Source organism: Manis pentadactyla, chromosome 6, assembly GCF_030020395.1.
Source record: "Manis pentadactyla isolate mManPen7 chromosome 6, mManPen7.hap1, whole genome shotgun sequence".
NCBI classification, from domain to species: domain Eukaryota; kingdom Metazoa; phylum Chordata; class Mammalia; order Pholidota; family Manidae; genus Manis; species Manis pentadactyla.
The window spans coordinates 57,338,232-57,352,041 of NC_080024.1; the positions used below are offsets into that span (position 1 = coordinate 57,338,232).

At 37.7% G+C, this 13,810-nt stretch overlaps 1 protein-coding gene across 1 annotated transcript in view; it reads left to right on the forward strand.

The window, feature by feature from the left end:
* Positions 1-13,810, forward strand: part of CCDC141 (coiled-coil domain containing 141) — a 172,410-nt gene that overhangs the window by 133,068 nt on the left and 25,532 nt on the right. The window contains exons 13-17 of the mRNA XM_036879429.2: positions 3,746-3,925; positions 4,512-4,637; positions 6,346-6,534; positions 7,345-7,524; positions 9,290-9,439. Of these exons, the coding sequence (XP_036735324.2) occupies positions 3,746-3,925; positions 4,512-4,637; positions 6,346-6,534; positions 7,345-7,524; positions 9,290-9,439 (825 nt within the window). The remainder of the gene's footprint in view (positions 1-3,745; positions 3,926-4,511; positions 4,638-6,345; positions 6,535-7,344; positions 7,525-9,289; positions 9,440-13,810) is intronic.

A 13,810-nucleotide genomic window follows, 5' to 3' on the forward strand; every position in this document is an offset into this window, starting at 1 on the left:
TTTTATATTTATTCCCATTTAATTTCATTTTGTTAGTCTGCAACCATGATTCTACCTTGTTAAACTAATTCTGAGCCTCCTATCTTCTGCATTAGCCATCTGTGTTCTGGGTTTAAGTCTATACATTTGATAAGTAAGCCTTCTATGGCTCCATATAGTATCTTTTGGACAGGTTGACATCACAATCCATTAAGCAATCAGTTTATTGACCATTCTTTTAAACAATCGTGGACATTCAAATAGTACTTTAATTCAACCACTATTTCACAACCTTAAGTTTATAATGGAAGACAGTGCTTAAAGGAAGGTCTGCCTACCTAGTGTCTTATCAATTTCATGAATATAATTTGGCATAAATCAGGTTGACTCCTAGTCGTCAAGGGATTCCTTCCAAAGTGCTCTCAAAATGCTTCATGAACAATGAACTTATTGCACCGGTTTTCAATGTAAAGCTTACAACCTAGATTATATAGCTCCTCCTTTGCTTCCTTTTGAAAATCAGGGCATTTTCCTTTCTCTAATTTCCTGGCCCTTCTCCTGTTTTCTGTATATTTGCAAAGATAACTGCCATCTGCAACTTTCTCAGGACTCTGAGATGTGATGAATCTCAATCCGGAGCCTGAATTCAGTTGGAAGAATTAGGCTCAGTTTAACTATCCTCATCTACTTTGAGCTACAATTCCCTCTTTATCCTCTCTGTTTCAACCTTTGTTGTTTGAAGACAATTCTTGTTAAATCTGTGGAAACAAAATATGCATTAGATAGTTCTAATTTATCTAATACTATCCTTATTCATCAGAGAAAACTTGCTAAGCAATTTGCTCATGTTCTTGTGTTATACATGTGCTTTATTGTAAAAAATAATTGTTATTTTTCATTTGGAACATTTAGAATATGTATTATCCATTGTACATTTTTACTTTGTTCAGTATGTATTCTTCCATCTCTTGGTACACTTTTCTATTTTGCATTTGTAAGGGAATTTGCATTTTTGTCTATCCTGTTTATTTTACCTTCATTTCAGAAATTTTATTTTTAAGTTCTGAAATTTCCAATTCATTGTATTTTATCAGATTTCAATTGCTGATGAAATCCTGTCTTATCTTTATCCATCTTTCCTATACTTTCTTGGCCATTTTAATCATGGATGTTTTAAAGTGTTTGTCAACTAATTTCAACATCTGGATCTGGAGTTGTTTCTATTGTCTACATTTTCTCTTGGTTTCCAGTCTTGCAGTCCTTGGCAGGATAAGTGAATATTCACCAAATATGAGGCATTATGTAAAAAAATACATACTTTACCCCAAGATCAAGGTCCTTACCACCATCATATAAACTCCTTCTTTCTGATAAGAATTAAGGTCCACATGATAGTTAACCTTATTGATTCAGTGACATTCTGAAATAGGAAATTATTGGTAAAGCAAGTAAAATGTGTCTTTTTTTTATTAAGGTATTACTGATATACACTCTTATGAAGGTTTCACATGAAAAAACAATGTGGTTACTACAGTTACTCATATTATTGTGTCCCCCTCATACCCCATTGCAGTCACTGTCCATCAGTGTAGTAAGATGCCGCAGAGTCACTACTTGTCGTCTCTGTGCTACCCTGTCTTCCCCATGACCCCACACACACCATGTGTGCCAATCATAATATGCCTCAATCCCCTTCTCCCTCCCTCCCCTTTGGTAACCACTAGTCCCTTCTTGGAGTCTGTGAGTCTGCTGCTATTTTGGTCATTCAGTTTTGCTTCGTTGTTATACTCCACAAATGAAGGAAATCCAAAATGCGTCTTTTAATCTGTTCATATTTTTTTGGGTCCTGTGGCTTTTAAACAACATTATTGTTGGGATGTGGTAACCAGTTTGGTTAAGAAGGAAGAAGGCCTGCTGGCATTTCCTGCAGAGTGTTCCGCTCTCGATTGGGTTACCTGGCTCATATGTTCAAGCTTGAAATTGAAAATTTTTCAGTTCATCAGAAAATTATCAAGATCAGAGAAACTGATTGAGGTGACAAATCTGGCAGACAGTTTGGTGAGAGTGCCAATTTACCAGTTTATGGTAGTGAATATCAAGAAAGCTATCTGAGCTACTTCTATCTGGGCTCTCTGTTATCAAGATGTCTGGAAAGCAAGACCTCAGACCATTCATTGTGCCTGAATCTAAAAGGAAGATGGATAACTTAGTGCCTCATTCGGTCAGATTGTGGCAAAATCTTCCATGCCCTTACACAAGAATGGAATGAGTAGTGTGTTTACTAACTAAACCTCAGGCAAATTAGTTCATCTTCCTGAGTCATCAAAATACTCATGTCTGCCAAATACACCATCACTGTTCCTTGGATCCTGCTAGCTAGACCTCAGCAAATATGACTCGGCTCTTCCTTTCCTCGGCCTCACTCAGACCGCCATACTTGCTGCTTTAGTTGGCATTAACATGCTAAGACTTCCAAGCTTACATTAAATTATACATTGTCTTATGTTTTGATTAATAGTTTCTTAATCATATATGAAAGATACTTTAACTTTATTTACAGCATAGATAAGAAATATGATTTGGGATTAGGCCCACTGAAGTTGTTTAATATTTCTTATAATATGTAATATCTTCTTAATCATAATTATAGAATAGATGATTTTTTTTCTCCCATATCCCCAAATTCATGGGGGAGATCCCATTTAGGACCCACAATTATAAATTTTTTGTAATTAATTGACACTTTATAATATCTAAATTCATATAAAATATAAATGTGCAATATTAATGTCATTTAAATAATTTAAAAACAAGATGGTCTATTATTTTAAAAATCCTATTACATATTTATGAGACTGTCTTCTGACCCATTATAAAAGGCCCCTTGACTTTTAGATACCTACCTGTCACTGCCATTATAGAAATCCATGTACATTTACTCCTTAGAAATTCAATGATTTATTGAGAAGGGCTGGCCATCCAGGTAAAAGTCATAGTTTTACCCAACAAATACTGTTCTGCAATTTTTGATGTTTGCACATTAAAAAAGTACATGCTATTATTACTCTTTACCTCTCTTACAGTTTTGCTCCAGTTGAATTTCTCCTTATTTAAACATTATTTCTCCTTTTAACCATTGTTAAAAGATTTCAAATCTGTCAGTCAAAACATATGGAAGCTGGAAAGAGAAGTCTTTGAATTGGGATACTGTGCTTGGGCTGCACAATAGAGAAACCAGTGTAGAAATATACAGATGCACATTTCAGTTCTCACGAAAAGGAGTAACCTGAGGAACTGCTCTCGAGGGAGATTTAAAATAATATACACAATGGGATAAAGAGAAAAAACAGACTCAGAATAGTCTGCCCCCTATGTTCCCTAATCATGAGGTTCTTGACATATTTTCATGAGTGTGTTAAAATAAAGGTGGAATACACTTCAAAACTTGTCCATTAAAATAATCTTGACCTGAACATTTCTGGGTCATCCAATCAGCTCTGTAGTCCTAGGAAATAACCAGACACTGGTGGAGAGGGGACTCAAACACCACTGGGGTCTTGAAGAACTCAGAACCTAATGTCCAGACTTAGACCATGGGTTCTGAGAGCTCCACTGTGCCTCCACACAGGCATTCCAGACTTGTCTTGATATAAGAACTGTGCTCTGCTTTAGCTATGATCAAGTGTTTGCCTCCTAAAATAGTTGTTTGCAAAAATGTTGTATCTCTGGGAAGGAAAAGCCATTATATGGATTATTAATTTAACAGGCAAAAGAAAATGAAATATTAAACGTGAAAAATGAAGTGCACATTACAGAGAACACTCTGGAAAGCCAGAAGGCCGACAAAGAAGAACTCAGCCACCTTCGTTTGGCATCGCAACTTAAAGCCAGCGCAAGCAAGCCTGTGAAGCAACAGTGGGGAGCATTCAAAGAGCAACTTAGGAAGGTACGGAGACACACAATGGATGTTACTCAGCCCTAAGAAGGAATGAAAATCTAACGTATGCTACAACAGGGAGGAACCTCGAAAACATGATGTTGAGTGAAATAAGTCATACACAAAAGGATATATATTATGTGATTCCATTTATATGAGGTACTTAGAGTAGTCAAATTCATAAAAAGAGAAAGCAGAATAGAAGTTACCAGGGACTGAGGGGAGAAGGCAGTAGGGTTAGTGTTCAATGGGTACAGAGTTTCAGTTTGGGATGATGAAAAACTTCTGGAGATGGATGGTTGCACACCAGTGTGCATATACTAATGCTACCAAACTGCATACTTAAAAAAAGATTAAATGGTCAATTTTGTTATATATATTTTACTCCAATAGAAACAAAAAAGGTAGAAGAAAGCCAGAGCCTGTACTTTTTTGTTCACTGGTAGTTTAGAACCATGAGCTCACTTAAGGTAGTTAAGTGTTTTCATGAAGATTGAAAAATTTGATGATATCCTGTCTCATCAATGGCATGATCATAACATATTTGTTGGTGGTGTCAAAGAAAACATGCATAACTATTGAATGTTTATTTCAGACTACTTACCACTTAAAACTTCTTCAGGAAGCACTTATGCCTGTGTCTGAACTTGACCTTGGAGGGAGCTTCCAGACCATTTTAGGTCTACAGAAAAAATGGAATGAAATGAAGCCTCAGTTCCAGGTGAAGAAACAGATTGATGGATTTGGGTGAATGCAAAGAAAATTAAAACTGGTAGAGGTTTATCTAATTAATTTTAACAGACTGTCGAATTACTATTTTTTTAAACAAAAGCAGTACTTGTCTAAAAATCTGCTTTAAAAACACATTTTCTTACTGTTTGTCTGCACTATTCTGTATTTCATGATACGCAAACATTTGGTCTACAAAATGTCCTTATTATATTCTTAGCTTCTTTTCACTTTTATGCAATTATTTTATCATATATATTCACTCTAATAATTTTCCTCCAGGTACAGACATGTTTTAGATTGAGACACCTCAGAGCAAGGATGGGCAGCCCCTGACACGGAGGCTATGTTGCCCACTGTCCCTGAAATTACCACTGTGATGTCGGTATCTCCACCTCCTGGGGACCCAGCCTCCTACCATCTGCCCAGGAATTCTGCTGTGCTCTCCCATTCTTCCTCCCAGAGAGCCTCAGGATCTGAGAGAGAAAACCATGAGTCATGCTCCCAGGCCCTGACTGCAGATGCACTCCTTACCCCCACCTCCTGCCACTCCTAAACCTGACGCAGCTGCCAAAAATGGGTGCCGGTCACGTTATCCTCCTGCCTGGCTTCTTGTTCTTTGCTGCAACATTAATATACTGGCATTTCTGTTTGTTACTACTTCACAAGTGTTGGCTTCTAGAATGCTAGAATCAGATTGAATTTCTATTAGGAAGTATCTAATTTAGATACCTTAAAGACAAGACTGGTGCTGTGCATAACCCACCCCCAGCCCCACACAAAACACACAGCATTGTAGGCCACTGAGAACCCTTTCCTCTAAACTCAGGAAATTCAGTTAGCCTACATGTTAGGTACTTTGATATACCCTATGTTATATGCTTACTTGCATTTTGTGTGTACAGATGTGCACATGCCCCTGAACATGTGCTAGTGTATGAGTAAATTCCTCTAAATCAGGGGCCATTGCCAAGTTTCTTAGCTCTGTCACTGTGGTGTACTCATAGCTGATGTTCACGTGCTTGATTTCAACTTGAAGACCCTTATTAGGTTACTCTTTGGCAAATTATTCCTTAGCCTAAATTATTTCCACTACTTTTATCCCAGAAATTATAGTGGCTTCCTCTTTGGATTGTCCATTCTTTGCATGTTCTACCCCAAGATATGGATTCCCATAAGGGATATCTGAGCAGTGCTGGATAAAAGGGAAAGTGGTTTATTCCTCCTTAAGTGTGGTGGCTATGTGTGGATTCTGAAATGACTAAGGGGACAAGTAATTCCCCCAATATATTTTTACACTTGTCTTCTCTTGGCTTTCTTACCATACCATCTGATTCTAGTCTGTATTAAATATCAGAAATGATCATGGCTTCATAAAATATCTAAAATACATTTACTTAACAAACAACTAGAATATTTGGTGTGCCCTAGAAATACATGACTTTCCAATTCACCACCTGGCTTTGAAACACTTTTTCTGCATTGCTCATAACTTTTTTAAATCTCTGAGAAGATGGAGATGGAACAATGTACCCCTAGCATCAAGCGCAAAGCCTGGATGTGCAGGGATGGGGGGGCAAGGCTAACAATCAGTATTCGTTAACAAATGAGAGAGATTTGCAATTCAGATCCAAGGAGTCAGTTGTAAAGTAAAAAACTCACTAAAAGCTGGATTTCTTTTATTGCTCTTACCTTTTTAGCAACTGAATGATGAGGTTCAGTACCTTATAAAAGAATCAGAAGAGTTAAGTGGCAAAGGAGTCCCTGTGAAAGAGAAGTCCCAACAGTTGAAGGACCTTGTTCACCTCCATCAAAAACAGAAAGACAGGATCCAAGATTACGAGGGTATCCTGTACAAGGTTGTCCAATTCCACCAAGTCAGGGAGGAGGTAAGACTTGTCATGGATATCCAGAAGACTCTCAGTTTTAAACTATGAAATTAAAAATAAATTATCGTGTAATAAAGGCCAAATTGCTTATTCTGATGTTAGAAGCCTTCCACAACCTGGCCTCTAACTTTTCTTAACCTCCCCTATGCCTGGCCAAACTGACTTCTTTACCCCTCGGAGATGGCTTGCCTCTCCTCACCCCTAGCCCTGCCTCAGTGGTCGTTATCGGCCAGAGCCTTTCTCCTCTCCACTGTATCTCAACCCTGTTGCTCCTTCCATCAAGCCTGCCTCACTTGAGTGATTTCTCTCTCTCCTAAATTTCTAGAACTTTCATTGTTTATTCCACACACCTGTCATTTTTAGCATTGATTCTTACGTTTTTTTCCCCCAACTCAAGTGTAAGCTCTTTGAAGGAAGAAAACATATTCAATTATTTTATATCTCAAATACCTGACATTGTAGAGTACTCAGTAAAACTTCAGTAATTAGCCTCTATTAACAGAAAATGGAGATGTACTGATATCTTTAAAATTGCCTCTGAATTTATTCAGAACACAGGCCTGGATCTTGGTGAGGTTTTAGGCTATGACCAAAAAGAATGTTTTCTTCTTTAATAGAACTAACAATGCCAGCTCCTTGATTTGACCCTCTTGGTTTGCAGCACTGTAACATTCATTTGTCCATAACACAGTTACAGAGGGGCCTGGCAGCATTTGGACCAGCTAGTAAAATGTAAGAAATAGGATTTTTAAAAATCTGTCTTCATAAAAATACAAAACCCATGTTAATTCTTAATGCCCTAAATTCCAGCTGGGACATCTCATCAAATCAAGGCAATTAGAGTTTCTAGAACAGCCAAAGGAACTGGATGATGCTCATGGAGCCCAGGTTCACCTAGATCGCTTTCAGGAAAAGCAGGCACATATAGACCATCTCCACAAACTGGCCCTTTCCCTGGGCGTAGAGGTCATCTCATGTGTGCAGCGGCCGGTAAGCAACTTCGAACATCATCATTCATACCTGATTGTATGCTTATTCACTCCTCATTATATACCATACTCATATCTAATTAGCTAGGAGTTGGGCTATAATATGAAAGAAACCAGGCAGATAACCTACTATGTTTTAAATTAAAGAATGTACAAAATCATTGGTAGTTATTTGTGGTGAATTTCTACCAGCTACAACAAAAGACAACTATTTTAAGGAGAAAATCTAATTATTTAGATTGACTTGTTTAATGCATCTATTCTCATGCTAATTTAAAAAATTGTAGCGTTGTTTTGTCTAATATTGACATTTTGTTTTTCACATTTGAAATGTGACTAATGCAACTAAGGAACTAAACTTTAATTTTATTTCATTTGAATTAATTTACATTTTAAAACTGTAGTTATTGAAAAACTTTTAAGTATATCGGGGACAACTTGGATATGTGAATCTACATTTTAAACTAACTCCCATGAAATTTAAATACATATCAAGTATTTCTGCTAGAAATTTAACAACAATTGAGATGTGCTGTAAGTGTGAAATACACACCAGATTTCAAGGACTTGGTATGAAAAAAATAACTGTATAATATTTTTTACATTTGGTTACAAGTTAAAGTGATGGTATTTCGAAATACTTGGTTAAACAAAGTAAGGTATGAAAATTAATTGCACCTGTTTCCTTTTTTACTTTTAATATGACTGCTAGAAAATTATATTCATGTGACTCCCATTGTATTTCACCTGGATGATGCTGCTTTAACATTTCAGACCTGGAAGGTATCCTGGAGATAATCTATCCCAAGACCCACATTTTATAAATGAAGAATCTGAGGCTCAGAGAAGCTGCTTTTTCCATAAAAGTCCAGGATAGAGGAGGCTTCTCACTCTATCCAGGGTACTAGTGATTGGATCTGGTTTATACCACTGTATTGATCTTAACAAAGAAGACTAAAAGGAGGAAGTAATTCCAGATCAAATTTTTATAAATAACACATTGAGCTGTCTGATTTTTAAAGGAATTCCTAATTTGAAGAGAGAAAAGAATATGTTTTTCCTATTCAATATGTATAACATTAATAAAATCACAATGGCCAATTTTATAGTTTATTTAAGATATCTATTAAATTATATGGAATACTGTGCACCTACTTCTGTTAACTGAAAGACGTAGAAATATAAAATATCTGTTGCTGTTAGTCGAATAGAATAGAATCTATTTTTTTGCCAAGAAAGTGTTCCTTTTTTAAAAGTTTCATTTTATTTATAAATCTATTTTAAAAAGAAAAACAAGTAAAATGTTTCACTTTGCATAAATAATGTCAATTGTTCTCCAGTCAGTGTGGCCCTGGCCTCAGCAGCCCTCTGTGCTGAGTAGCTGTGGAGCGCTTGCATAATGAACCTGAGGTTAAGATCAAGCTGACAGGAAAATTATAGCGCAGAAGCCAAATGTTTCTGATGCATATTTTACGCCTTTTGAAGTAAAAATTATACCTTATAATGAATGGTGTCTCTGAGGAGCTGGGTGTGATGAGCATATCTTCACAACTGAAGTTTCAAGACTGGAAATGTAACAGTTTGCCTTTCCCAGCATGTTGGTGTCTGGCTTTTCTGAAATCATTATATTCAAATATGCTTAAGGTAAAATAAATCAGGAACCTATTCTTCTTTTAATGTCATTTATGAGCTTCATAATGCGGGTAAGTGGGATATCCATCTCACTGCTGTTTCACCCATCCCTTCCATTTCTCTTTCATCTTTAGAACTGCTTTAATGTTTCTGCAAAGAATCTCCAGCAGCAGCTGGACATCCTTGAGAGGGACAGTGTGAACTGGCGTGCCAAAGCCAAGGAGTGTGAACAGACCCTGATCCGCAGCTTGGAGTACTGCACCACCAGGGACAATGTAGCTGAGGTGGGTGGTTGGGTAAGATCTAGCTAATGGCCCAAAGCTGCGCTGAGCCTAACGCATACATCAGGAGACTTTGTTTTCACCTTGACCTTTAATCCACTGAGCAATGGCCTCAGTGGCTCTGAAAGTTTGAGTAAACTTCAAGCTCCCAAACTTGTCAAAGTCAGGATGTTATCAATGCATAGAATAACCTAGAATGCAATATTAAAGTCTTTTGTTTGCTTTCTTTCCCCCCACTCAAACCGTATAGCAGTTGTTTGCTTTAGTGAATTGAGCCCATCAGGACAGAAAGGGTGTCGCTGTCCCGGTGCAGCCAGTCCAGCCTGCTGAGATGCTATTTAAGTACCACTGACTCATAGTGAGGGGGGTGCTGAGGGCCAGGAGAGCAGGCTCTTTGCCTCAGAGGCTACAAATTATTATCATCAAAGTCAAGTGGCTGGTTTCATATTTACTCAGAGTGGCTTCCCTGGCAAAACAACTCCTGGACAAAAAGGAAGAGATGAAAGTCATCCTCTGTGACCATGCACCCCTCACCCACAATCACATAATTCCACCTCCTCTCCCTCAATTTTACCCAGTGCCCAGTCCCCAGACTTGTGTTGAACCACAGCCACGCTCCCCTGGTTAAATTCTCGATTCAAAGGCTTACCTGTTCTAAGAGGAAACAGACCAAGATAGCAAGACTCCTGGTTCTTGACTAGGAATTGGCAGCAGAACACGAAGTACCATGATTCCAGGTTTAGCTCCACTTAGAGCAAAGTGTTTCTGAGACCATTAGTCACAAGACCACTAGGAAAGGGGGCAGGGGAAAGGAGCTGCTAAACCTTCTTGCTATTCTGTTTATGCCCCATTTACACAACCTAGGTCCAGCACGTATCAAATATTATCCAACAACATTAGAGCATGGACTAAATGATGCATAACTAAACTTGGATGGGGGTCTAGTTTTGAAGTCCTGCCTCCTTCGGGCCACACTTTTAAAGACCACAGGCAAGTACAGGAAGGGAGCATGGCTGGAAGGAAAGTGAGACAGGGAGAGAGCAGGAGAGGCTACTTGGATCCTGTTTAACAGGAGAGACACAGGAACCCACATCTGTGACAGTTTTCACTTTAGCAATGTGTCACAGGGCTGTAGAGTTCCTGCTTAAAGTCCATGTTCCAGGGAGTTGTTTTGGGCTGGAGATTCATTCAGGATTAAACCAAGGGCATAGCCTACCCTCTTTGCAGTAGAACAGCCCCCTCTGGTTCCCATTCTGCTGCTAACAACGCTTCAGTCAGGTCTTGTTAAGGAAAACTATCTTAAAGAGACCTACATTGTCCCCAAGGCTATAACATTAAAATTCATAGCCATGGAAACAATTTTATTGCTATCTCTTCCCAAAGCTATTGTTTTTCTTCTTCTTCCCCACCCCCAGCACCCCCTCCTCTTTATCTTCCTCTTCCTCCTCCCCTCTTTCTTCTTCTAATTTTTTTGGTAAACTTTTGTCTTCCTGGAAATCTCTTTCCCTGCACCGATATTGAGCTCTGTATTTACTGAAACCATAAGTGGGGCAGCCTAAGGGTTAGTCCCAGCTCCCCATGGCTCCATTTCTATCTCCCTTCAGCACTATGGCATTTATGGAACTGGGTCTCCCTGTTCAAGCCCTGCCCATGGTGGTTCTATTTACAGGGCTGCCTCGTGATGAGCCTGTGCTGGGAGCCAGCCAGCCAGGATGACAGATGTCCCTTCCAGGCATAGTAGGGATGCCCCAGGATTCTCTGTACCATAACAAGAATGGGCAACCAGATACATGCGGGTTTGATTTAGCAATCACATATCACTTTAACATGATCTTGAACACCAAAAGCTATTCTTCATTTGCTTCTACTTCACATCTAACTAATCTTTGATCTAAATTACTGTTTCACAGTCAAAGGACTTCGCAAATCTTTGGTCCTCTCCCCCTTTCCTTTCTGGAGATACAATAAGCATGGCACAGTGTAGCATCCACACCCTAGACTTTCCAACCATAATCCTAATAGGAAAATCATCAGAAGGAATATTTTCAGTGCTGTTTAGTGAAGTAAAGATATATGTGTTCTAGTTTGTATTGTGAATATCAGAGCACAAACAGATGGGTAGATTCCAAGTGGTAATAATATTTGACACCTAAATATTTTTATTATTATTATCATTATTAATATTTGATATAGATAGCAAAAACATTATATAAAATTAAAAGCAATATGTTGCACTACTTTTTTTTCTGTATAAAACAATAAAGTCAGATACCCCACCAGGGAACTAGACTAAGTATAGCCTTTGATTTTTTTTAATTGATTTGAAAACACATTGTTTTGCTTCTAATGTGCTTAAAGTGTTTCTTGGAAGTTCAGACTCTAAGTTGAGATAGATTTTGAAAAATGTCTAGTTCTACATCTTCATTTTTCAGATGAGAAAACTGAGGTGTATATGATTTTCATTTGTGCAATGTGCTATAAGACTGCAGAGTTTCTGTTCACAGTGTATGACGGAGTCAGCTTTGGGCCAGAAGCTATTTATGGAGCACCAACCTTTACTGGGCACCAACCCACATCAATTTCTGAACTCAGAATTCACCATTCACTTACTGTTTCAGCCCACTCAACCACTGCATGGTCTGATGTTAGCTGTATTCTTTTTCTATGCTTTTATCCTTATTTTCTGGCATATCTGTTATAAGCTATTTGTATGAGCTGATATAAGAGCACAGTTCATTTGGTTATCCCAACCACCATTACTTTCTTGATGATGCCATAACTAACTCAAACATGGTTTTCACCACACTAAAAGACCTTGGAAAAGGACTCAGTACCTCAAGGCAAAATAAAGTGAGGTGTTCAAAATATAATAATTTTTAAAAATGTGATGTAATATTCCTTATGGAAAGAACCATGGTTTTGTACCTTTATTGTCTTTGGGTGAAATATTATTATTTTCTAATTTTATACACTATACAGGATACAGGAAATCATAAAACTTTATTTTCTCCATGTCTATCTACTAGAAAACAGACTTCAGACTGCCAGATTTTGTGGAGGTTTTTTTTCCACCCATATCCATATCATACAAAGATACATTTGTATGCATGAATGTTAAGTTTCACTATATATTTTCTCGCCTGGCAATATAAATAAGATGTTAACACAGAAGGTGTTATAGATATTCTCTGCAGTATTATATGACAGAACATCATTAGTTCCTCATTTTTTACACATCTTCATTTAGAAATGTGGTAAGTTATATTGAACATGTTTTCTTCTTGCAACCTGACCAAAAAAATTACCTTTCCATTTACATGATGTTAATGGAAATTTGACTAACTGCAGTCTCATTATTGGTCACAAACAATTGCTTTGCTAAAAAAGACTAGTAACGGCAGAATTGGATTGGTATGCATTTTATCAAAATAAGTTTTGCAAACAGCATCTTCCATATAGTTATGTTATTTTAGCCTGAAATTTTTACACTGTAGCAACATCTTACCCCACAGGAACAGAAGCATACGTTCCGTATGTTAGAGGCTTATGTTCCAGTTGCCCAAATTCTTTTTGTCAATTTGGATAAGTTAGTCAATGGAGTTCCAGTGATATGTGGCAGGTTAGAAGCAATAAATTAGAACAGGAAAATAATCCTGGTATAGACACATACATAACTAATAAAATGAAACTTCCTGACATTGTATAGCACTTTGTTATTGGCAAATTAACTGCAGACTACCTGCTTGGCAAGACAGGAAGCAGAAAAAGAATGTATAAAGGGGCAAAACACTTGATGGGGGCAGAACTATGGTATAGTACAGATCATTATTATTCTCCATATTGATAACCCTAATTTGTCATCTCAGTAAAAAATTAAACAACAAATGTCAATGTGGCTACCATGTGCTGGGCCATAAGGATATAAAAAAGTCCTCAGGAAACTATGGAGTCCAGGACGAATTAAAGCCCGTGGGGCTTCACAGTCACAGCCACTCATTACTGGCCACACCCTGGACCCATTCAGAGGGTATACATAAGAGAATAGGAAGAATATAATTTGTTCTGAGAATATCCATCCAACAGGAATAAAATCTGTTAAAGTTTGGTGTTTAACATCTGCAAAGTGACTCTTTTGCCTAAAGAACATAGAGAACTAAGGTTTAAAATCATAGTAATCATGTCCAGAAAATTTTAAATATGTTATGAACACACAAAGCTTGCAGAGTGGATAAAATAGCTATTATTGAGATGCTGCCACCTACAATTTGAAATGGAGCCACTGTCTTCTCTTTCCATGCTGCCTCACTTTCTGCTGCTACAAGACTTGCCTTAAGTACAGGAGGACAGAGGTGCACTTGCTGGATGGAAGGAGGC